The 27,523-nt window shown below is 38.9% G+C and overlaps 1 protein-coding gene across 2 annotated transcripts in view; it reads right to left on the bottom strand.

Moving 5' to 3' along the window:
• The window catches only part of fam171a1 (family with sequence similarity 171 member A1), a 57,691-nt gene extending 33,204 nt beyond the window's left edge, over positions 1–24,487 (bottom strand). Inside the window, exon 1 of one of the 2 annotated variants that reach the window (XM_006636142.3) lies at positions 24,105–24,487. In XM_006636142.3, coding sequence (XP_006636205.2) covers positions 24,105–24,210 — 106 coding nt within the window. In that variant the 5' untranslated portion in view covers positions 24,211–24,487. Of the gene's footprint in view, positions 1–1,054; positions 1,116–24,104 lie in introns of those variants that run through there. The other variant, XM_069194790.1, reaches the window with a different exon arrangement.
• Positions 24,488–27,523: the final 3,036 nt, after the last annotated feature.

Raw genomic sequence — 27,523 nt, 5'->3', positions numbered from 1 at the left:
CTTTATTAAGAGTAAGATATAGATGTATTTATCATTTCAATTTGAACATGAATAATAAACCCAAAACTTGTGTGCCGATGGTTGAAGAAGGCTCGATAGTATTGTTTTTTTTTCTGTTTTCTGCAAGGAATTCACCTCTGCTTGTATCTATATATGGACAGTACGTCTGTCCTTTAGGTACAACAAAAATATCTAAGAATACAACATGACCAGTTGTGTATTACAAGGAAGGAAGAGATTGAAGGCTCCTCTGCTATCTCAAACTGCAAAGGCAGAGCTCAACCAGCAGAGCTGAAGTCAATTACCGTTTATTTTGTCTCTTTAAACCCATTCCCCACTCCAATACTGTGAATTTACAAAAGCAACAGGAACTGGGAATTGGTGTAAAACAAGGAACTGGAATGGATCCAATGCTGGCAAATGGCTTATTATATAACCAAATAGCAGATGTTACGATTTCTCTTCAGATAAGAAAATAAAGTTTACAAATGAGAAGGGGCCATTTAGCCAAACCAGCTCAAATTTGTCTGCTAGTATCTAACCAATCTCAAGATGTCATCCAGGGTATCTGCTTCATTGACATGGCAGGATACAGTAGCTTGTCCCAAACTGCCACAACTCTGAATGAAACATTGTCTCCTGTTCCCAGTTTTAAATTCACTCCCCCCAAGCTTCCACACATGTGCCCTGGTTTGAATTTCACTGCAGATTCTGAACGAGTCCATTGATTGGAGCATTCTCCCCTCATCCATACAGTGTATTATCTAGCTCCAAATTCAAATACAATCATTACCTTGAATGTCTACTGCCTGCAGAATTAATGTGATTCTAGTACTCTATGGCTAAAGAAAATTGTGGGTCTTGTTTCAAGTGATCACTAAACTGCTTGCCTAAACAAATCATCCTGCTCTCATTGATCATACGTAAATTGTTCCAGGTCCTAAAAAATTGATATTCTAGTAGGATTTCTGGAACTCGCGTGGGAGGCTTTATGATTAGATTTGCACTGAAATCACTTGTAACATGCCAGCAGCCATATCACCCTGCAACTTACCACTGGCAGCCCACTGACGCTCAGCAGGCATGAGCCTGGTCAGGACCTGGATGGGAGACTTCCTGGGAAAAACTAAGGTTGCTGCTGGAAGACGTACTAGAGGGGCCAGTAGGGGGCGCTCACCCTGTGGTCTGTGTGGGTATTAATGCCCCAGTAAAGTGATGGGGACATTATAATGTACAAAGGTGCCGTCCTTCAGATGAGATGTAAAACCAAGCTCCTGACTCTCTGTGGTCATTAAAAATCCCACAGTGTTTCTCAAAAAGAGTAGGGGTGATACCCTAGTGTCCTGGCCAAAACTGACTTCCCAATAATCCACATCTCTGAACTGGCTTCATCACTCTGCTCTCTGTGAGTCTCCTGATGCACTATGCATCATCCAGGTGGGGCGACACACTGGTGGTGGTGGAGGGGAGTCCCCATTGCTTGTAAAGCGCTTTGAGTGGTGTCCACAAAAGCGCTATATAAGTGTAAGGAATTATTATTAAAATGGTACTGATCAGCTGAATATTAGATGGATTCCAACATAAACCTACTTAAAATATTCCAGAACTAAAAAATAAGTTTGTGTCTGATTAATAATAATAATAATAAATAGCAATAATAGGCATTTTTGGAGTTTCAGTGCATTGAACGACCCAGTTGGTTCTATAATATTAAAAAAATCATTATGAAATGATCAAGAACATATGACCTCGTCAGAAGTGGAAGTACTGTTTGTTTCATTTTGAAAAAAAAAACTGCACAAACTGCCTTTGTTTTTTTTCTATTCAAAACAATGTTATCTGGATGAAGTGGTTTCATTGGTGACTCCAGCCAACACCCCATCTTTCACATGTTTCCACAGGAAACTGAAAGGATAAATCTAGTAGGCCCTGTGCCATTAATTTATAATGAGCCCCTTTTTTGTAAGGAAATAATCCCCTCGTCATTTGATAAGTCACTTAATTATGTATTTCAACCAGGCTTGTAATTATGTTGTATTTCCCAATAATGATTTTATAGAACGCTAGCACAGCACATTTCATTTCACATTTATACAAGAGCACAGCCAAAACCTTCAATGTGTGGATCTTTTATACAATGCACAGCAAAATGCTATCTGTATCAAAAGGCAATTTTTTAATTCCATTTCACATCTGTACCAGAAAACTGCTATCTAGTGGAGACAACATTTTGACAGTCTACAGTCGCAGAATTTTCCATTTGCTCATTAACACTTACAATAGATTGCTCCCTGCCTTCACCTTTCACTGCTCTAGGAAACTTCTGTAAAAACAGTTTCTTAGACAAAACAACTGTGTAGCCACCAGGTCACAACCAGCTGCTCTGTAAAAGCAGTCAGGACAGCTTATTGCATATTAATCAACTGTTCCTGTGAGCTTGCTGTGAAGATCTTCCAAGTCCCACTGAAAAACAGGACTTGGACGAACAAATATGCAGATAACAGGCTAAAAAACCCAAGTCAGATACCAATAGTGGAAACAGAAACCGTCCACGTTTATTGAAAGCTTGTAAAGGAAAAGTGCTTTTTATTTCACCCCCATGAAGGCACACCAGCTCAGAATGGTGGTCAAGTATTCTGACATCACCACACAAAGTTAGAAGAGGCATCAGCAAAAATGAATCCTATATTTCACAAGTTCTCTTTATGAAACAGTTGGTAAATCCACCTGAACTCCACACAGGTGTTCTGACAAGTGTTCTGTGTACCCCAGTACAACAAATAAAAGCAATATAAGTAATTAAAAATACTTGCCATCTCCCAGGGGACAAGATCTGTTAAGTTTACAGGGCAAACATACATCTAGAGGACATAGCAAGCGGTAGTATATTGGTAATAGACATCTTGCTGAGAGAAACGCAAGCTTAGAGTGTTGCAGTCACTGGAGTTTTCAGCAACAAACTAGAGATTGCACAGGGTATGTCATGCATGTTAAAGCATTTCTATGACTAAGACTTTGTGATTCATCAAGAGATTCCTAAAAGTAAGGTGTTCTCCTTTAAAAACACAGATGTTGATTAGAAATGTGTATTGTGACGTGATTTGGGGATGAAGACACTGAAAAAACAAATGTAGTCAGAAAACAAACCGGGTTCTTACAAAGCAAGACATTTCTTCTATAGAATATGGCATTCGATTTTATTCACTCTGAATAGACAGTCCTCAGCTGCAAGCCAGCTATCGGGAGATTTCCAACAGACGTGTTCAGACAGACATCCCAGGGGGGGCTAATGATTTCATCCAGCACAACCAGTTGGTTATTTTACTGCCAGCTAATGCACGTATGTTTAAGGCTTTGGCAAATTAGATCTACAGAAGCAAAACAGTAATGCATCAGGCCAAGCTACGCTGCCTGACCTTTTCAAAACCCAATCAGATTACATCTTTCAGAAGCAGGTCTTCATCACATGGTAGCAATTAATTTTGCTTGGTAATACAAACACCAAAGTAACTAGCTGCAGATTCACTTTTAATAGTCATCAGCTATCATTATGTAATTTCTAATAAGCTTTCTCCAAATGGTTCCTGTATTAGGCCACTTCCCTGACAGCAGTGTAATTATACTGCAAGAACTATTATTTCCATGCTGAGATCTGTATATGACACCTTTCCCTCTTAATACACTCGGCACACCTGCTGCATCACCAGAGCACTGAGAAGACCAAGGAACAGGTTTTGCTGCTGCGTTCATCATTCATTCTGTGGGACAGTTGAACATGCCCTTAAATGAATTAAACTGCAGTATCACTCCTTTCCTTAGAAATCTCCATCCAAGATTTTATCTTTCACTTTAAAAAACACAACAGGTGCACAGTTGACAAATGCCACAGGTCAAAAGAAAGAAAAGGAAAATCTGTATCTTTCTTTCTCTAGATCTCAGCAGTACATGTGACAATTAATAAAGCTTTCATCAATAGCTTCTACAGAGATAAAGCACAGAATTCAATGCTAAATTTAATGTTTGATCAGAAACCAGAAATAAAAATCAAAATAAGAACAGAGTTGACAAAGAAGTCTGTCATCAGACTATCTCAAATTTAAAATTCCACGTGAAAAAAAATCAAAGTTAGTGTTATGGATTAGCTTTGAGTGGAGTGTCCAGAAAAACACTATATAAGTGTAAGCAATTCTTATTAGTTGTAGTAGTACTAATACTTGATTACGTAACACTATGCCTATGTACCACCCACTTTTTAAAATAAAATATTATGTCAAATACCAAGAACCTGATTCCTTCCAACCAATTTATTTGCTGGCTCATTCAGTCCAGGCTATGATTAAAAAAAGACAATGTCCAGAACAACAGTGAATCAGTAATATGCCGCGGGAACATTACATCATTCAAAGATGGAATTATGCAAGTCTTCAAATTAAACACGTTTTAGTAAGAAATGACAGGATAAAACCAGTATATAACTTGATGAAAGATTGACACATTGCAGTACACAGCACTACTTGAGCAGCTCTTTGTGAAGATGTAAACAGAGCATTCCGATCATCACAACCTAGAGCTTATTAGATATTTGTCCCATTGGTTCTGCCCTTGCAGTAAACTGCACGCCTTACAATGCTGTAAAACTATCCACAATAACCTCATAAGAAGGGAGCAAGCCACCTCATTTTAAAGGCTTTGCATCACATCCTTTGTTTAAAGCTTCAGTCAAGGCACCAGCTGTCCTGACTCTTTGGGGCCCCTCTGGGAATAGTGACGCCTGCCCTCCATCTCTCCCCTTATGATAGCAGCTTCTGAATCACTTCAGTGTAATACCACACTTAACCCAATACAATTACCTCAGCCAAGCAATTCAGGAGACCAAAACGGGACAGTCTACAGAGTGTGAACCCGTGATGAAGAAGAATGATCCACTCTCAGTGGTTCACACAATACCTGCCTACCAGGTCTACACTGAGAATTTGTCAGGAAGTCTATGAAGATTTGTTTTTTTTTCAGGGACGCCATGATGCTTCTTTTGTAAAATTATAGTATTCCACTCCTAATCAACCTATCCTCGTTTCGGGTCCGTAGATCACGCCCTTTCCTGTCCACAAATGTTCCGATAACTTTCTTCTTCCTTCCCACATCACGTTGTGGAACATCTTTTTAAAATCTACATGACTCGTAAGTGAATAGTTGTAATCTTAAATTACCTGCTATTTCAATTGGTGATGGGTGAACAGATGCCCAGAATCGAATTGCAATCCGTCAGTGCACCCACACAGTCTATCATTTCACTTCATGATCACAGACACTTTATTTCATTGTGAGAGAAAAAAAAAAACACTGGAATGAACTCTGGTCAGATGTCAGTACTGGGGCATTTAGTGAACAACTGCAATATCACTCCCCTGAAGGTCTGAAGGCAGTTACTCTTTTTCGAACATGCAAGTACACTTGTATTACCTTAACCCTAGCCACACCTAGCAACCTTATTGCAATCTTTTGTTGGTTTCCAAATCTTCTGTGTGGATTAAATGAAATTTCTTTTATGGATGGATAGTTAAGCCAGAGAAAGAGACAGAGACACCGCAGTAGTAACCAGATAGGTTGTAATTGATGTGCAGTGTGAGTTCCAAAGCATGGAAAACATGCTCTTAATCAAGCCAGTATAAAAACTTTTACACACTGAGCAGCAGGTGAAGGTAACAGAAGTACAGAGTGAAGGATAAGTATGTATTGACAGTCCCAACAAGGCACAGCAAAACAAAATGACGAATCACTATGTCTGTTTCCAAAAGCACAATTAATTTCAAGGTCTACACGAAGTTCTAACCTGTTCTGCAATCGGATTTTAGTACTTGCTACCTAACATAAAATTATATAATTCCCATTAATTATTATAGAATTAATTTAAAAATGGTAATCATGGATAGCTCAATGAAAAATACTTCAATGAATTTAACAAAATGCAATCCATAAAGAGTCATACATATTTAAACAGGTTTTGGGAATAATTAATTTAACTTAAATAATTCAACAAAATTCTTCTGGCATATATGCCCCCCATCTCTGTCTTCATATAAGTCATGTCCAATAAAAAAAATATATATATAAGTCATGTCCTGCCTTCTCTATATACAAATGTCTTCTATAGCCATTTCTGTTTGAGAGATTTGAAAGTGATCTACTAATAATTCCATTTTCCAGTTTATTTACATATACAACAGTTACAGTATAAATGTATTTTTTCCACAGCATGCTGCTCTATATTTGTAACTTGTGTAAACAAGTATTGCTTATGTAATGTAGTTACAATCCTGGTCATATGATTTATATGTAAATTAATGTTGATCAAATTATATATACCTTAAATTTGTAAACGTAATTAAAATGTAAAACACTCCTATTAATCTACCAGTATTATGAAGTGTAGCCAAGAAATTCTATGAATAAAATGCAATTTGCCCAAATAGTCAAGTATCACTTGTGTTAATATTTTCATTCTGCAAAACAAAGTTAAAGGTTTTTGCCACCCCTCCAGAGGCTTTTATAAGTCACACTAATTAAGAACACAGGAACAGGAAGTTTACAAACGACACAAGATTTAATCCTGAAAAATCCAAAAGATTTTATCAAGATGAATACTACAAAAAAATTTTTAAAGAATTAATTTACCTGCACACTTATATTAATTGTTCCTAAAACATTTTTATCATCACATAATACTCACAAAAGCAGAGGTTGGCTCTTCAGGTCTGTCAAGGTACAGGTACCCTCCATTTTAGCTTACTGACTTGATTAACCACACCTGAAAACCATTATTCCCGTTTGTATCACAGGTGTTTGATGGGCAAAACCATACAAAACAAAACCATATTTTTGGAGAAAGTAATACAAGTGAGGATGTAAATGTATACTTATTCCTGAAACCCCACATGCTGAATTAACATGTGATCCAAGCACTGTAGCAGGTGAACTGAGGTTACAACAACACAGCTCAGTCTGCCTATTCACGCACTTAGTGAGCCGATTATTTGGTAATGGCACAAGTGTGTAATACAATAACCCACAGAAAATCTTAAGTGTTATTGTGAACAGGGCAACTGAAAAGAGAACTTTGGAATTTCTTAGTTGATGCAGGTTTTCAGTAAAAAAAAATGAGGCCTGCTTGGGAAGGATCTAATTCTCTGTTGTAAACATTCAATTCCATTTTCATCTAGCTTCAAAAATCATAAAAAACAGAGTTCCTTACAATCACAGGAATACAAAAGAACAATTTCACTGTCTACAGATGGAAAAGCATAGTGAACCATCTAGTAATTAGTGCAGAAAAAGTACTATTGAATGAATGGACCCTGAATGGAATCAATATTTCTGGTATATAAATCAAAACTAGAAAAACGTCATACAAATGATAAAACAAGGTTTGCATAGTCTTCAAAGGGACTTACCTAGAAGCCAACTCAAAAACGCACAATTTCTGAAAAGCAACAACTGCAGCCCCCTTCTTTAACTTGGACATATGGTCAGTAACTCCTAAATCACTCTCCAACATTGAATCAGCTCATTGGAATGTGACTGAACCACAGAGCTCAGTCTTAAACACTGTATTACAGGCATAGCTCAGCCACAAATCTACTCAAGTTTAAACTGTGAACTTCAAATATGTAATCATACAGAAAGGAAACACCAAAGTGACTTTTTTCCTAGTGCTAACATGTTTGCAAAACTGCACTTGCCTGTTTAATGATGTGGAAAGCACTCAAGTACAGTACATTGGAAAGGGAAAAGTGTTCATTGCCATCTCCTTGCAGATCACCAACTGAATAAAGTTAAACTATGACAGAGTGCCAGTGAATGCGTTTATACGTGTCCTCCTTACTGCGTTTTCACAGGAACACGTCTTAACAGACATTTTATATTTTCAAAGGACAATTATAGTTTGTGACTGGGCAATGGACTGATTCAATTGGCCACACTAAAGTGATCCCTACAAGATACCTGGAAAAGCCAGAGAAAATCCTTAAAGCTCAATTCTCCCATGCAGGAGGAATACAGCCTCTAACAGTGCACTTGAACTGTGTGACTTATACAAATCAGAAGGACAAAGGTCCACCTTCAAGACCAAACACACTGCAATAGCGACAGAGACTGCAGAACACTCTTCATCAATAACGTGCGAGTATATTATTCTGCTTGGAAAAAATTTACTGCATATAAACTAGTATTTAAAGGATCCATGAAAGCATGTTAGTAATATAATATGAAAAACTTTATTTTTCAGGATCCACAAATAATTTTGTATGGTTTGCATGTTTCCAAACATTTACATTCCAGTGGGCAACTTTTAAATGATATTTACAAATGTAAATGTGCCTATTATTTCAGAGCTGCTTCTTTTTCCAGAAAGTACTTAAATGCCACAAACACGACCTTGAGATCTCTGACGTAAAAAATCTAATGTTCTAAATCTGTGATGTTTACAAAAATATACATGCTCAATAAAGAAAACAAGCAACACCGCCAGAGAACTGATCTGTGAGATTTTTTCTTCCTCTGTCTGTGTGGCTGTTGAATGGATGGTCATGTCAAGGTCGCTCACTGTGACACATCTGGTCCTTTCAGGAGTAGCAAGAGACAGAAGCCTCCAAAATGAAAAGCACATTTAACATTTATAAATCATTTAAAATTGTATTGTCCCTCCACAATACAAATGTTGGGTAAACTACTCAAAAATATTAAGACCTAAATCATGCGTAAACAAATTAGTAACTGTATACTATGGTTTTGTGTTACAAGAGTATGAAGGACACCTTGATGGATTATTGGATACTCACTGACTTTTCAGATTACCATTCAATATACAGTAGGTCACTTTTAGTCAGGTCAAGACAAAGAGGCCATGGGGTGATGGTACAGCAGGTCCCATGCTTATCTGGGCTCTGGGAGGTCTGAATTAGGAGCAAGTCAAGCTTGAGCACCAGAAAGCTGCCACATCCACTCAAGAATGAAACACATCCACCCTTTGAATGGGAGGATACAGTTAAGAGTGGTGCTCCAGCGGAAAACAATGCCCTTATATGGAGGTAAAACCACTAACCCAGAGACTAGGGGCTGGCCCAGGATATTCACTCTGTATGACCGAAGAAATATCCGCCTCTCTCTCTTGAAGAGACGAAGGAGCAATATTGTGTGTGCCATCTTTTGCACCAGACTTCCAGCACACTGGCCTTTGAAGGTCAGAAACTGGCCAAGTATCTGAGATCTGAAGAGACTGACGTTAAAGCTTTCTTGTGGATAAGACATTTGATTTTATTAGAACAGCTTTACCTTTCTCCCTAACGTACAGAATGTCTCATGAAAACAGTGTTGGTACGCAAGGATTTACATCCTAGGGCTAGCTAAATCTTCATCCTGTAAAAGATAGGCTCTGTGACTCACACGTATTATAAATAGTTCTAAACAATCTGTGTGTCTTGTTTGCTTCATAAACAGATGTCTGTACCATCTTCAGTCTGTTTCATAACTGAAACCATACTGTACCAAAGAACCAAGAAGCCATATGACCATGTTCCACAACCCCTGACTAGTTTGTACTTTGTGATTTCACTTTTATACTTTTGCTTGCTAGATAAACTGGTCCCAGGATTAACCTTCTTGCTCACATTTGATCTTATTTAATTATTCAATTAAACCATCTTTATTACACTATTAAATTACCTTTACTTGTTCCTTTGCAGCCTACACATACTGACACAGCTACCTACTTGAACTTTTATTACACTATTACCTTAGTAGGTTTATATGACCCATCCACCCACTCACATTAGGGTCATGGCAACCTGGGTTAGAATGACCTAACCAGACATAGCTGGAACTGGCTACTAAACAACAACCTAGACATGACATCATTATGACCTAAAGAGAGAACATACAGTATAACTGCTCTCACCCTGAAAAAGAATGCCAGTCCATCACAGGGCCACAGACAAAGAGCATTTAGAATAGTCCAAAAGGGATAATTTAGATAAATCCATAAGCTTGTCTTTGAAGATGGGAAGAAACCAAAGCCCCCAGAGAAACATGCAAGACAAGACAAACATGCAAACTCTACACAGAAGGTGTCCCAGCCCGAAATGATCCCATGGCCCAAGAGTTACAACTTGACAGACCTTACAGCCATGACACTATGCCAACCTTCCTTTAATATAATAAAGCAGTTGAAATGAAACATCCCAAAAGTGACCACATCTATTTGGCCTGGACTGTGAAGTTAAAACTATTTTAAATCCATATATTTAGAATCTGCATGTAAATGTAGAACTGAAAGTATATATTTAATTTAATCACTGTGAATACTATTATTTTAGCACCAGTGAGTATACAAAGAGCAACCAGTCTTCAGCTTGATTAGATACAACAAAAGGTGTTCCTAGGATAGGGGTGGTGGTTTTTCCTTACCTAAAAAGAACCAAAAAAACTACACATCATTTACCTTTATACAGCTAGAAAAATAGGTTTACTTGTGTAACCAGAATAAAAAATCTAGCAGAGCAGGAGTGACATCCTTCTAACCTTAAATCTATTTATAACATTATACCACTTTATATAGAGTCTAGCAGTCTTTTCCTTTTAGAGCTCATGACATTATCTAGAATTTCATTAGCACCCCCTCGTATCAGACAAGGTCAGGAGTGGCACACTGGCTTTATTATATTAGCTCTGCTCTCTCCTGCCTGCTGACCCATCCACTAAAATGGAAACCATTAATATATTTAACATGCCACTGTAAACATCTGAACCGAAAACAGACACTAATGTACCAAAAATATCTAAACAGGATATAACATTTCTCCTTAACAATAAAAATAGATGCTGGTCAGATATTAGCTTTTCAGGTTTTATACTAATTGTTTTAAGCATTCACATGTGTGAGAAATAACTGCTAAAAAAAGAAACACTCCATACATAGCATTAAGAGTTTCCTTAATATTTTCTATAAAACCCTACATTTACTAGTACATAAAAACCACAAATAAAAATGACTAACAAATAAACAGTCTAATACAAAAATGTGTACAGTATGTACATTAAGGGTTAGCTTTGAGAACACCTGTTTTTATACAAATAACTCCGATGTTGTTTAAGCCTGAAAAGAGCTGGGAGGAAGTAACGCCTGTTTCTGAAAGTCATAAAGCATTTCGGATATGGATACAATATGTGGTTAGAATTGTATTGGAAAAGAGATAACAAAATGATGTCAATTTTTCCAAGGAATTAACAGTGTACAGAAGTCACCATTGTATCCATACAGTCAGAATAATTGACACCAGATGCAGTCAATTCTTCTGAGCCAGCTGTAAACACATTGAGCTGGAATATATAAAGCTATCTGGAGAAAGCTATCACTACAGGCTGAACAGCTTAATTCACTGACACGCTGTAGATGACAGCTCATAACCCTTCTTTACTCCCACAGGACTACAGTGCTTACTTCTGTTTAGGTTAATGGACATTTCTTACCTCTACACCTCTCCCCGTTCTTTTTTTCCTTGTAACAAAAAAGGAAGAAAAGGACAAAACAAGACTGAGCAAATGGGAACCTTTTGGAGACTTGTCAACAATGCGACCTACTTAGCCATTGCTGGCAAAATCACCAACCAGAAGCAGACATGCAGATATACCAGAGCTTCAGGTTCTGCTTGTGAGCCCTTGTACATCTTCTTAACATCCAATTTGGCAAAAACCATGTTCAAAAAGTGATGTTCATGCTTGAATTGAGCAGTGTATGAGCATGCATTTTTCTATAAGCCTTGTATAGGATTCCATCCTATCAGTTGAGGTGGTATGTCAACATGAAGACACTATAAATAGGGCAAAACGTATTTTTGTACCCCAAAAAGGGAAGTTCAGCCACATTTCTGCTCCTTCTTACATTATAAGAAGAGGACAATTGGTATTTACATCTGCCAACAATTTGTTTCTTCCTTTGTTTTATTTTTATCTAGCCATAAATTCTTTTAAAGCATACCATGACTACTTGCTCTACAACAGCTAAGGGATATTTCCTGTCACAATGTTGTATCCAAGCTATAAGTTTTTTTTACTTTTACCAAAATGTAGTCAAATGTCAGCAAGACTCAATTTCTTTCATCAAGAAAAGGATATTTGTGGCCAAGCTGATGTTGTTTCAGCACTTGCTTGGAAGGGCTTTCCGATGTGACAGTAAAAGCATTTCCACAAGCAGAGTCTATTACATTTCTGTAGGCAGAAGTACTGGCATTCTTTGTCTGAAACAATGTTTTCACCAAATCCTGTCCACAGAGCAACAGCCATAAGAGTTGGAATCCCATGTGTTGTTACTCCACTTGGAAATCTTTGTTAACCACCGTTCATCCTAACAAGTATGAATAAAGACTGCAAATAAATATAGTTTAAGAAACAATATTCCACTAATGCAATGGGTAGATAAAGACCTCTGATGAAGACTGCCAATTGATAACTATAAATACTGTATCTGTATAGTTTAAAATGAAATAATCACACGCATTAAATCCAGACATACTGTACATATAAACAAATAAGATAAAATGTATTCTAAAATGCAAATACAAGGCATGGTCATACCCTAGTTAAAAGACGGATAAGTAGATTCACAGTACTTTTAGAAGATACAGCAAGTGCTACAATAAACATGAGAGTACAATAATTTTCTGCCTATTTCCCTTGAACTGTCTTTTGTTCTACTTAAGCTCTAATGGAATTGGAACATCTATTGCTCTATTATACATTATCAGTGGTCCTATCCCTTTAGCTATTAAAGATGTCAGGTTGTCTGTGTTCTTAGGATTCTTACTCTACTGGAGCAAAACTGAGGTTCACTGCTTGAAGGAAACAATCCAAATGTGTTAATGGTTGAATCAGAAAAACAAGTTCATGCATAATCTGTACTGTACATCAAGACAGCTTGGAAAGGAAGTTTCCCATTTCCACAACACAGTGCAGGAAAACAAGTGAGCATCAATTTCTTTTCCAGGAAATACTGGAAACCACTATTAAACAAAACTCTGGAAAATGTGCAGGAAAGGCAGTTTTTAAAAATAGACAATTAATCATCCATCACCATCAGGGACAGAAAGGAATCACATCCAGTTCCAAATGACTGGACCAAATATCCACATATGTAACAGAGATTTACTTGAAGAGGAATGCAGATGTACGTATCTCATTGTTGATTTTGGCCAAGGACAAAAAACGTTCTGTCACTTTCCCCTGAGAATTTGTATATAATTGAAACGGCCTGGAACAGCCTACTAAGCCCCATGTCAATGGAGCCCATATCATCACTTCTTTTAAAACAGCTGGTTGTGATCCAGATCACGACTAAAAACTTAACAAGCTATTTGGAGCAAACATTTGCAAAGTTTCAGTTAGATGGGCATGGACTAGTCTAAGTCAATTATTTTTTCAGAGAAGAAGCCAACCGAGCATACAATTTAATTAAAAACATTTATTTAAATTAATTAGAAAAGGCCTCAATTTAAAAAGAATCATTTTATTCAGTTCGACCATCCATATTTGAATTTGTCTCAGTGGAACTGACAGCTGGATTTTAAACCACTGACTGGTCTAAAATTGAATTCATCTTGGAAGTCTCAACGTAAAGCTAAACTTTGACATGCAGTAAATTTTAAGTACATTTAATAAGTCTTGCATTTGTAGATGCAGAATTTCAGGTGATTGTGCCATTCTGCTGCCTGCTGGTGGCAAGTTCACATTGAGGGTATTTTATTACATAGACAGGTGGACAGGAGCACACAGTAGGCTGTACACAAGTGGCTAAGTGCCTCTGAGGCTAGAGGGAGTGGAGTCAGCAGTGGGATATTGGCCTCACAGCACACCAGAAACCCCTGACACTACCAGGGTTCTTGTACATCTAGGAACCAATTGTCCCAATCAAAGATTCTGTTCTAGAACTAGGAGGAAAAAGCAGCAGGTCACAATCACTGCTTGAGTCTGTGTTGTCAAGTAGCAATCAATGTCTCGCACTGAATGGCACACAGCTTTTCTACATTGGTGGACTTCCAAGCCAAGAAATAAGCTGATGGAATTATGCCAAACAATTGCTAATATATTTTTTAATTCACTTAAGAAAAAAAATTAAATTGTAGATTGACTCTTTAATACACAACCACAGGAAGAATAGTAACTACTGTTACTACTGGTATCAAATTCCTGAGCATTCGCTTACATCCAGAAAAGAAAACAAACATTGTATTGAACATAATAAATGTAAGAGAAATAATTTGGTTTCTATCAGGCTACAGTAAAGCTTGAAGCCTGGACTTCATACAACTAAGGGAATATTGCTTACATTCTATTAATCTCTTCTGAAAAAAGCTTTCAATGAAGCAAACTCCTTGTTTATGCTGAATTCAACCTCACAAACTCCCTGTTGACTGATGTATTTTGTTTCAGCCTGTGACCTTGCAGAGTCTGCATGACCTCAGCTCATCTCTCCACAATATAAAATAGAAAGCAGTCTCTTAGCAAGCATGGCAGTGCAGAATCCACACTGCCAAATTTATTTCAAGATTCACTAAGCTTTCCACTCTTCTACCACACGAACCTTCAAGATTCGAAATAAAATCAGATCAACTAGTACTGATAAAAAGCGCTAGCTTTTTATAAGTGGATGAATTAGGCCAGATCATAACGCACACTCTCACTGTTTAATAAAAATCAATTGCAATGGGCTGTGGTAGATCCATTTTGCAGACTCAACATCTCTTCAGCACAGCACATCAGCTTCCAGAGTGACACACAAGATGTGACTGCCTCACTGCCAGGAAGTTTCCCCTCTGTCCCACCAGTGGAAATGTAGCACCAGAACACTGCTTCACACAAAGAGAATGAACATAATCTTCCAGATCATCACTACGTCATCCAGCCTATATCAAGAACACACAATTTGGAATGTAAAGCAGAATACTTTGTAACAATAAAAAAAATAAAGAAAATGTTACAAGTTTAATGGCGCAAAAGACATAGCACAAGTGATGAAAACATGTCTGAAGCAAAAACTTGCATTAAGTCAATACGGATTCGTACAAGCACTCACATGTACTATAAATTCCTTTTTAATTCAGTAATCCTGGTTGCTTAATTAACATGGGAGAAATCAATAACTGCACCCAATTTATTTAGGACATCATTGACCCGTGTCCTACATTCAGTCACAAATCAGTTCAAAGAAGTGCAATGTACAGGATTTTATAATCAAGCATTCATAACCTCGTCAGTGAAAACCCACCAGTTAAATGTAAATTGCACAGAGACTTTTATGAGTTATCCTTATCCCAATAACTAGCATTCCAATGCAACACAAACACTTCTGCAGAAAATATATGGGGTAGTGTAATGCCTGTCTTACATACACTTATAAGACATAATGAGTTATGCCGGTATTAACATGCACTTTTGCTGATGATTGCTAGCTTGTTCACCTGTTAAATAAATTCTTCTGCTTTAATGTTCTGTGGCATGTAGATTACACTGGATGGTAAATAACCATAATTGCTGTCCAGTAACTTAAGAATAGATTATTGAACAACACAACCATTTGACTTGAAGTTTAGGTAGAAATGGCTTTTTTTTAAATAAATGCGACACATTTCACTAACTATTTCTGGCAAACCATTAAAGCTCACAGTAAAGGCATTCCTGCTATGAAGAACCTCTCAGGACCCTTCTATGTTACAAACGCTTCATATTTTCTTACCATTTCTCTTGTTTTAACTTGTAACCATCTCTTTTCTACATTAATCACCAGAGAGATTAAATAATTATTAAATTCATTGTGTTGAAATACAGATCTGCTTCCTTTGTTTCATGTTATTTCAGATCTTTATTTTTTTTACTCAAAAGCTTTACCTTTACATCTCTGTGCAGCTAAGTTTGTCCATTACGACAGTTGTCTTTCAAAACCAGCTGAGCTTAGAGCCTTTTGAAAAATGCAGATCTGTTTCAAAGTGTCTCAGGTGACGTTTTGAGTAATTTAATTAAATTTAATCTGCCATTCATCTGCAACAAAAACAGCACTCAAAACAAGAAGACACTTGTGCACTTGTTCGTACTCCCAACACTGTGCCACTGCTAACCAGCCCAGACGTATTTTGCTAATACATTTCTGTATTAAACTTCTACATCTCAGCACTGAAAACCAATTTAGTGATCAGGCTGCTAGTTTTCAAAACCAATTTAACAAACATGCAAGATAAAAAAGGAATATTTCCATTTTAATAAAATTAAACACTTTAATTATGACTAAATACACATTTCCATTGTAAATCCTAGTCCATTCGTTACTGTCTTGAAGTGTTTTCTCCTTTATTCCCAGGTTATCTTCAAGCATTTGTTGATAAAAGTCATAATGTCACTGAAGCCAATGAACTATTTTGTGTGACTTCAATGGTTTTGACATGAGGAAACCTGTTATGACTTTTAGCTGGCTTCTTTTCTCATCCTGCAACTAAAAATAATTTCAGCAATCCCGTGATGTTGTACTTTAAACAACCTCAAAACTTGCCAAACTCTTGCCAAAAAGCAACAACAGCAGCATCCCCTCAACCACCCACAGAAACACAGGCGACACAGATAGCAAACCAGATACAATACAAAACCAATAAAACCATAACTGCAATGAGGTAGTGAACTAACATAACACTCACAATTCCTGAAATGAAAAAAATAAGGTTTGATGCCACAAAGTAAAAGCTTAAGCACAGGAGGAACTTTTGAAGTTACTGGGCAGCCTGGTGGTGGACTGGTTAGTGTTAGTGTTTGCAAGGGTTTACTCCAGGTGCTCCAGTTTGCTCCCAGTCCAAAGACATGCGAGCAGGTTAACTGGGTTAACTGGCTTCTGGGGAAACTGTCTACCCTGCCCACTGCTTGCCATTAACAGGCTCTCATTCCCCTGTGACCCTGCACTGGATAAAGCATTCATAGGGCACCTATAAAAAACAGTTCAAATATCTGGCTTCTGTTTCCTTTAATATCTAGCATTGATACATTTGCAAAGGTTCATATTCTGCAGAACAATTTTGTATCGCATACAAGAACACAAGTGCCACACCATCACAAAACTACACTTTTTTCCAGGACACCTTGAGACACGATATCAGCTTGAGACCCCGAATATCCAGTATGAATGGAATGTGATTGAAGGGGTTGTGTCAAATCTGGGGTGAAGGGACAATGCACAGTGGTAGCAAAGTGAATGAGAATAGCAGACTAGAGTTAAAAAAAATAAAGACAGAAAAAAAACAGCTTGCAATGGAAGAAAAAGTCCTCCTACTTCTGCTTCTTTTATAAATAAAATACAGTAGATGACAAAAATCACAATGATGAATGCAAGAGTACAAAACATACCAAGAAAAAGGCAAGTCTGGGGAATACCACTGGCTAGTTAAAAACCTAGAGTCTGACTTACAGGATACAAGAATAGGACCGCTCTCTTTCTTCAGTTATAGTACCACTAAACAAACGGCAACACTTCTATTTCAGTTTGAACTTGATTCATTCGCCCTGCTCACAAACAGGTTCAAGTATATTCTGCTCTCTACCAACGCATGAAGAGAGGATAGAGAAGCAGCAACTACACATTGGCCTTTTGAGTCCCCTCCCACCCATCAGGACTAAAAAAACTTCCAGGTAGTGATGATGGTGTTCAGGGACCTTTGCGTTTCAAGGTGAGATGCCCTTTTTTTCCCCTGGAAAGAGTTAGAGGATCTTTTTTCTGCTGTTCAAAATGTTGATGACGAGGTTAACTGACAGAAAAGGTACACTGCCTTCATTCATCCCTTTCTTATGCTACTTGACAAGGCATAAAGAAAGCCTGGGAACTTATTCAAACGTGAAAGCTACACAATGATTCCCAATTTTCAAAATCCTGTTTGCTCATGCTTGTGCATTAACATCACATACAAATAAAAGAGTATTTTTTTAAACCAGAGTCCAGTAGAAGTTAATGATTTCCCAAAAGGATAAGGTGAGAGAACTGTTTAACAAAATGTACAATCTTATGGAACAAGTATTAGGTTTAATAGTTTAAAAAGTAATAGAATAAACCTGTTACTTGTTCCTTTGCAGACTACACATGCTGATGCAGCTACCCACCTGTACAATCTTATAATGCATAACTCAGATACACCCCTCAAGAGTACTGTAGGTCACCTGATATAATTAGCTGTGGATTCTAAAAGGCAGTACTGTTGTCTTACAGGTGAATGATTAAACGTTATACTATTAACTCTCAGGAGAGTTCAACAACAAGGCACAGTAGCTTTTGACAAGATGAAGGACAAAATGTTCTGGAAAGCTTAATAAGCTTCTGCCTAACTTTCATTCAGACTGTCATTATATTTTCCCTACAGGCAGGAACTACCGACAAGATCTACAGAGCAGGTAGTGCACACTTTGGCAACAGTCAACATGTGGTTAGTTAACTCTCAAAAAATGTATTTTACTTTATTTGTTTCTATAGAAGCTTTTACCATAAGGCTAGTGTAAACATTCTGAAAGAAAAATATCAATTTCTTTTCCTTCCTGAAACGGAGTACTTCACCAATTTCGACGTCATTTACAATTAGGTTCTACTGTAATTTAAATCTTAGAACTACACTTTTTGCTTCCGCACTACTTTTTAAACTTGTAAGAAACCCTCCTCAGCTGAAAAAGGTAAATCTCTTTCTTGGCAATTAAAGATTGAAAAACAAACACACTATTCACGTTACTCTCACCTTCCAAATAAATCAAATTTTACTAATGCTGAACACTTTTAAACAACACTGTTAATGAATATTTCCTATATAAAATCCAACTTTCTCAAAGCCCAAATATCTGACATTACAAAACCTACACTTTACAATCCAAACCCTATGTAACCCAGGCAGAACATAAAAGGCTCCTGAGTGAAAACCATGTAACATTTGATAACGGAACCATCTTTATCCTGTGGCAAACTCTTGAAAGTCTGCAGCTTAATATTGATTTTAAGGGGTTAAGTCCATCTAGGCTCAGACAGTGTTCAAGCAGGACAGCTATGTTCAAAGGGCCAAAACTAAATCACCCCATGCTGTTCTCCTTTTCACATTCACAACAGGGTTACTCACTTGCCATTTTTCCAAAAGCAGCCATTGTTTTCCCTCCAGCTTTATTATTGACAGCTCGGTCTTATATACCCTAGCCAAACAAAACCTCCTGCGGCATAGACTTCTGAAAATGGCTCCTTATTCACAAGGGCTTAACACATCTTTCAGCCTCCCTGTTCATCGTGAGTAAGAAGGCAGCCAGGTCTGGATGAAGTGAAGTACACTATATTTAGGAACAGGTAAAAGTTTATTCCATGCCGAAAGGAAGTGACAAGACACGCAATGTTTTGGCGGTTGACCCTTCTTCACAGAAGCCTTCTTCTGTGGAGACTTCTTTTACATTGTACATACACAAGTCCACTGAATGAACAGTAACGGTGTTAGAGGGGCCTGTAGAGGACGCTCTCCCTGTGGTCTGTGCAGGTCCTAATGCCCCAGGATAGTGATGGGGACACTACACTGTAAAAAGGCACCGTCCTTCAGATGAGATGTAAAACTGATGTCCAGACTCTCTGTGGTTATTAAAAGTCCCAGGGCATTTCTCTAAAACAGTAGGAGTGTCCTGGCCCATTGGCCTTTACCAGTCATGGCCTCCTAATAATCCCCATCAATTAATCTGGCTTCATCACTCTGCTCTCCTCCCCACTGAGAGCTGGTGTGTGGGGAGTGTACTGTGCACGCTATGGCTGACATCACATCATCCAGGTGGGGCTGCTCATTGGTGGTGGTGGAGGGGAGTCCCCATTACCTGTATAGTGCTTTGAGTGGAGTGTCCAGAAAAGCACTATATATGAGTAAGGAATTGTCATTATCATTACCATTATTATTATTAAAAACCAACACCAGCGTCACCAAAAAGTCATCCCGCGATTTTCAGGACACATATGCCAGCTGCTGAAGGACAGGCTCCAAATATTACAACTAGATATAACAATGAATTCCAAATAAGCTACATCCCTACTTTATTTCCAGACCAAGGAGTCTGTTTTCTTGCACTGAGTCTGCTCAGCGAGTCAGCAAGCTTTCAGTCCAAAAATGTACAAGCTCAGTGCGGAGCCTGTCAAAACTATACTTTTTCCTGGCATCCTGTGAAGAGAGCAAAACTAGGCAGCCACACACAAAAACACAATATTCTGAAAGCGATAGATACAATAGCGATCCAGTACTGTGCTTTCTACAATAATAAAGCTTTTCATTTGAAATATGGAAGAAACTTGCCTGCTCTTGTTTTTAACCACTATCTTCTTATGTTCTAAACAGTTTAGGACCCAAATAATTTGTAATATTTATTCAATACAGTGCTAAAAATGCAACAGATGTATTACAAAAAACTTAAATGATTTTTACAAGCTTCTTGTTTTGAGACTTAAAAGGTATAATTAAATTATTCAAACTTCTTCTGAAAAGTTTAAAGAAAATTGTTCACATACTGTAACATCTCACTTTGCCTCACAATTACTGATATCTAATGATGCTTTAAGAATTAATCAAAGGCCACAAAGGATTGCCTGTGGTTAACCCCAAGTGTCCTCTTTATATAACGCTACACCTTTAAGTGAGCGCAATTCTTAACCACTGTTTATGTCATGCAAAGGGAAACAGATTACAACTCCTCAGACTGGAAATTGTGGCTTTTGTTTCCTGAAACACTTCAAAAGCATATAGTGAAAACTACTTATGTTTTCCACATACATCTTACTTCTTTGTGCAGATCACGTTGCAACAATACATCTACCTTGAATTTGACAGAAGTAATAACTCCCACAGTAGGAACAGTCAGAAATGCAAATTGTTGTTCTTTATAAGCAACTCTTCACAGGTAACGTCACAAATTTGCCTGTGTGCTCTTTTCCCTGTCTACCGCACCACGGCACTGGTAAACGTTCAAGCTTATCAGGGGAAACATGTTGCTAGGTAGCATGTTAATGTGCAACAGGATCAAAATTAGGAAGTGACAGAGCTGCTGCACAAATGAGAAGAACTCAGTGGGGCAACTAGAGGACTTCATATGAACCAAACCAGTCTTAACTCTTGTACTGCAAACTCACTATCAACACGTTCTCCGAGTTCACCCCTTTATCGTTCCTTCTGTTGATTCCATTTAATTTTCCACGCAGGCCACGCCATGCCTGACAGACCACTGGTCAACAGCTCTCTCTAGAGTCAGTTGGAAAAGTAAATAAACAAGAGGCATGCCCCCTTTCCAGGCTCTGAAAGCATGGGGGTAGCTCCGCCAGTATAGTAGGTACAGTAAAACACCAGCAGCATCACTCATTACAAAACCACAATACGATCATGTGAGTTTAACTCCACAGGAGCATCATTTTCCTCAAGTGAAGCAAGACCAGAGCAGATTTCAACGCAACCTTCAATGCCCTATACTTCTGCTGTAGATTAAACCCTGGAGTCCTGGCACACTGATATTCGCCCACAGCTCTCTGTGAATTCCAGCAGTTTCACAGCACTGTACTATATTTCTGCACTGAGCACAAAGCACCGGACACCAGATCTGTACTGGGTATCAACACAGTCCTCCACAGCGCCAGCTCTGGAACCACGCGATTCCACAGCACTGCCCCACTGAACAAGGGGAAGTGGTCTCCAGCAGTCGCCTTAATCTTGTCAAGGGAGGGGCATCACCCTTACACAGACAATGTAAATAGAAAGGGAAAGCCCTAATGGCTTAATCCTACCCTGAAAATAAAAAGATGGGGCCCTTTTCGCAGAGCTCATTCCGATTACAATACTGACTGGTGACAGAGAAAAGTTTATGAAACTGAGATTTTTATCTTTTCCTTTGGTAAGTGCAGGAGGTACTTGAAAACAAAACGCAGTGGTAGATACACTTTCACTGATGTGAAGCAACAAAACTAGCAGCTCGATATCCTTTTCCTGTCCAATGATTGCTCTAGCGCTACAGAGATTAAGCTGTTGTGCTAAACCAGTCTATTCTGCAAGACAAAGGTGCCAGGCAGGATTACTGTTAGTCCACCAAGGGGTCACTTTGCAGCCACCAATTAAAACAGACAGGTCTTTGACAGTTCAAGCTTCTGGAGAAAATTCACATCAACAGAGTGATGCATGCAAACTCCGCATGGAAGAAACCTCAGGCCAGAACTGAACCCTGGACTCAAGAGCTATGCAGCAGCACCACTAAACCTCAGAACACTGCCCCCCCCTGAAAACTAGAAAACATATTAAAAGCATAATTGTGGTATATACGACAACTAACTCCTGTATCCTCTGTCTCACTTGTACACCAGCTACACACTTTCGACTTCCGAAAAGAGAGACATATCCCCCCCCCCCCCCCAAATCTTAACATTACCAGCGAAAACTCATCCTGCGCTAGGATGTACACCAGACCACATGCCGAAGCCTGTTGAAAACACCGCAAAATGGAGAGCTGTGTTAATTTCGTCGGGCCTCTACAATGCTTAACAATACACCACATGGCCGGCAAACACGCTCCCCCGCTCCGCCTGCTTCACAACACCGGTAGAGTAGGAGCAGATTAATGGCTATCGATGCGCCACACTAATCCTATCTTTGTGCCACACACAAAACTAACAGAAAGCCAGTTGCTAGTTTCCCAGTTTCCCATGAGCTCCGGTCCATCACGGAGCTGGGATGCGAAGACAACCGGCAACCGGTTTTATTTCAATCGCTCGGCTCTCTGCCGTCCCTCTCCCTATTTCTGGTTTAAGCCGATTTGAAAACGACAGACTGTACAGTATCAGCAGCGGCTCAGTGGGCCGATACGGGCAGTTGACACTGCACCGTGGGAAAGTCGGACAGGAACTACCGCACAGGCTTTGTAATGAATGATACATGATAGCAGGATTAAAAACCAGGGTGAAGGTTTTGCACGCTGCTACATGAAAGAAGGTTACAGTTTAATGCATCGCACGTAAATAATTACAGTTTCACACCGGTGTGCACCGGCACACTAGACACTCATTTTGGTAAAAGGTACCTCTTAATGTGAATTATTGTTGTCTTCATTCGCCCCAGTCTCCCCAGAGGAATGATATGACCTCCGTCGATTACTGCAGCAGTGCTTCAAACGCTCAGAGAAGCAGCTCGCGAAAAAAAACAGCTTTATTAAACATTTTAATAGAACTCACTGCAAGACGCCTTAGCTTAATAGTCGGAGGTGTTCAAATCCGAGTTAAAAAAAGTTTAGTTTCGTAAACAGGAACAGCCCGCCCCGATCTCCCGTTTCTATTTTCCATACAGAGGTGGCCACACGTTTTTGAAAAGAGATTTGGAAGCATAAATGATAATCACGCCACGGTTTGTAAAAATAGCAGGTATTGAGAGAAATGTAGAAATGAGCCTCCACCATGCCTGTGTTTCACATATGTTTTTTATTCAACAATGCAAGTTACCGCATTGGTCACAGAAAAAAAAAAGACAAAGACACACTACAGTAACTAAATAAATAACTGAAAGTTGCCGACGATTTCAGACAAGAGCCGAGGCCTAACTGCACGTAAACCTAACTTTCCTCGTTTATCTACCAAAACAAAACCCCGACTAATTGTTTCGTCTTCAAGGTCTGCTGAAGGGTTTGCTCACACAACCACCGATTGGCGGAAATTTAAAAATAATTAAAGATTACGTTGCCACTGCAAAGGACGCTACACAGTTCATGCGAGCCAACTATCAGCTTCGCAAGTACGGATGTACATATTTGCTTACACTTTTTTTAACTAAAAATCGAAAACAATTGGACGGCATCCTTTTAAGTTTAAAACAAAAATCACTGCAATGCTTCTGTCCGCCTTCCTTTCTGCTCTCCCCCACCGCTAGCGACTGTGCTCGCAGATGTTGCCTATTGCCTTTACAAAACGCATTTTGTCTCCATTCAGTTTTTTTTTGGGGGGGGGGGGTCTGTACTGCCATTTCAAAATGTCACTATTGTGTCTTCTCAAACTGTTTCAATCCACCCACCTTTAGCGGCGTTGTCTTCCTGCAAGGTTTTGGTTACTGCTTTCCAGACATTACAGCCCAGAAGACACAGCAGAATCGCTGCGGACCTGCTTATTTCCACCCGCATTCTCACGCCTTTTTTTTTTTAAATCGGGAGCAGTAACTCAGGTTTATGCCTTCACATCAGACACTGATCTGGTGCAATCTGGTGCATTTCTCTGTCTTCCATATTGGTTTAATCCGCAAGCCCTGTCTTCTATTTGTATTAGTCCTTTGCTGTATTGAATTTCCTATATCCTAGTTCTGCATCCCTCTTGTCCCTCTCGCCGCTTGGCTCCCTTTTCCTAAAAAGAGCTACAGCAGAAGCTCCACCAACATTAACCGTTGCGCTACCGGAGACCTCCCCCGGCTGCGCACATAATAGAGGGCGAACACGCCACCTGCAGGCCTCTTGTGTCTTGTTGTCCGCACCATGCCCAAATTAAAAACATGAGCGCTGAGCAGCGGCTAAAAACGAAAAAGAATGACCTACGTGGCTGTAAAGATGGGCTGAAATTCACCAATGCTTCTTCTACTCGGCGGGCCGGTCTATATCCTTACTCCCTCCTGCCTGCCATATTTGAGGGATATCTGCATATCGTCTATGTTTATAAAACCCCCACTCGAAAGCCAAGGCTTCTTTCTATGGAGGGTTAGCTCGCAGCTGATTTGAAAAAAAAAAACCCAAACAGCACAAGTCAGCCACTTCAATGGCAAGTGTTTCGAGTTCTAAACTCTTCTGCCGTGCTGAGAGAGCGAGCTGTCTCTGACCGGCAGCTCATACACGGGCACGGCAGTACCTGCTGGGTACCGGCCAGACACCTCGTCACATGCACGGCCATGCGTCTGCTTTTACTCGAGGTCTGGTTGAACAAGAAGTACAGAAGGGTGTAAACCCCTTGAATACCATCCCCAAACAGTACGTTTAAAGAAACATGAAGACTATGCTCACATGAGCACTCTAAAAAGCTTTAAGATTCAATACTGCAGAAAATGACAAGTAACTCACCATGTTTCTGGAAATATGTGTTATGGAGAAATTGGAGATGGCTTAATCACCAGTATAACCTTAGCAATTTATGTAACAATGCATGCAATTGATGTATTTTTACTTTGCACTCCGTATTGGCTAAATTGTACTCTGGACGTTCTTTCTTTGTGAATTTGTTTTGCTGTTAAGTCTCTCATGCCAAGAACATTAAGTTCCTTCTGCCTTCTGGTCTTCTGGAGCGACATGTCTAAATCTGTTCCTGGTGTTGCATAACAACACACGAAGGCACTTTAAGTTATCATGCAATTCTTTTCTCTCTCCAAAATGGATTGTTTTTTGAACAATAGGATGCTTTTATTGGGCTGCATGGGAACACTCAAAACAATTGTCACCCAGAAAATGTAAAAGCTCTTGTGTTGTTCATTTAGGTGCTGTCTGGATTGTGGATTCATGGGACATAATATTTGTTTTTGAAGCCAGACAGAGAATGACAATTCTATACCTTATTGGTTTGTTATGTGGTGTAATGCAGTAAAATAAAATGAACATTACACAGGTAGGCTATCCTCTTGGTTTGACAGTTCATTTCCTATAATCATTTCTAATATTACTTGTTGCACGAAATCAGCTTTCTCCATTGAAGCAAGGAAAACTGACTACGAGGCTCATGATTTCAGTGAAATCACAGCACAGCTTCTCAGCCCTGCTGAGGAAGTGCTTTTAAGGTATCTGGGAAAGTAGGTGTGAGTGCAGTGCATTGAAGACTGTGGCGTGTCGCTGTGATACTGGCTGTTGCTTAGCAGGCACTGCAGGTATGTAGAACGTTCTGTTCACACTAGCATTTGAGAAGCTGGGTGATACCTAATATGAGTCCCGGGGGAAATTCAATGAAAAACACATTATATTGAGAGCATATAACCAAACAATACCTACTGTGCTGTAACAGGTCTAAGCATATAATCAAAGCTGATCTAAAGGCATTGCTTCATGTGGTCAAAGTATTAAAAGCATGTTGTATGTATTGGAACAGGCATTGGGCTAATATTCCTTGCTCTAGTCTGTCACGTTTCACAGATTTTAAAATGATAAATTGTGTTTGTCATTCTAGAAGATGCCACTGGTATTTTATTCACAATGGGTGGGTGATTAGTCGGGTTTCATCATGTTAATTTAATGATAGCTGGCTTCTTTCCAGTGCTTCTTTTTCATCTCAGCTTAACTAGGACATACAGTCTGGAGATTTCCTTTTCTGCTGACTAAATCGCAGTTGTCCTTGTAAAAAGACATTTTGCCACCTATGGTACTGTTCCTGAGTCATGTTTATTTAAAGTAAGACATCTGGCTAATTGTTCCTTTGATGTGCAAAACAGCTTAGACTCCAAATGAATGAGTGTTTTTAATTTAACAGAACCACTCCAATTTCTAACTCAACACAGGCCACATTTTGAATAAATGAAACAAAATTTTGTCACACAAAATTTGAAACACAAACTGGAAGGAATCACTCTATCAGACTATTCAATGCAGAGGTGTAGGAAGTATCAAGAGGGGAAACAGAATAGTTGGTTATTTAGGTGGGGAGCTGCCTCAGCATGTATATTCTGCAAAGGAACAAATAATAGGTTTATTCCATGCTGAAAAGAGAAGAGAGAAAACAACGTTTCGGGTGCCTTCTTCAGATATTTGTTCGAATATATAAAATATATGGCATTTGTTGTGTTCTCAGTGTCTCTCAGTATACCGTTTATTGAGCAAAGCTGTTGTGGTTTGGCCTGAGGACTTCACTTTCATAATCAATCAGTCAATCAGACAGCAGAGGAACACAGTGTTTCCTAGGATATTGTTAGGATCTTTTGCAATAGGAATAAAATACTGTTCATCACACAAAATTCTTTTTTATCAAGGGCAGTGACAATGCACAGGTTATTCCTGACAGGGACACTGCATGATCTTTTTCAACAGCTAAGGTGGGTTTCCCAGAATGCACACTGAATGGCAGTGAATGGGTTCTGCAGCTGTCAGTGCTTTTACTAACATGGGACACCACAGTATTTTGTAGCAACAAAAATATTATTCTAAGGTTTAATTGCTTACTGTTGTACAAGAGCGAGGGATTTCAACATAAGTGTCTCCTCAGCCCACTTCACACCTCGATGCTAATGCACTTGTCATTTTGGGAGAGTGAGACATATAGAAATAATCCAGGACTGATGCTCTTGGCAGTGAGTAAAATGACTGATTTCAGCTGCGTTTTGTATCACAACCAAATTCTTATGTCTGTAACTGCTAAACTTTGCTGTGCATGCCTGCTCTTCAATTCCACAGTCGGTTCTGGTCAATAAGTCACCAAGGAAGTATAATTGACATAGTTTGTTTCTGTTATGCCATGATGAGTCAGAGCTCACAGCCC

The sequence above is a fragment of the Lepisosteus oculatus genome, chromosome 10 (assembly GCF_040954835.1).
Source record: "Lepisosteus oculatus isolate fLepOcu1 chromosome 10, fLepOcu1.hap2, whole genome shotgun sequence".
Lineage (NCBI taxonomy): Eukaryota > Metazoa > Chordata > Actinopteri > Semionotiformes > Lepisosteidae > Lepisosteus > Lepisosteus oculatus.
The sequence above is the reverse complement of the archived record's forward strand: the minus strand, read 5'-3'. Positions and strand labels throughout refer to the sequence as shown.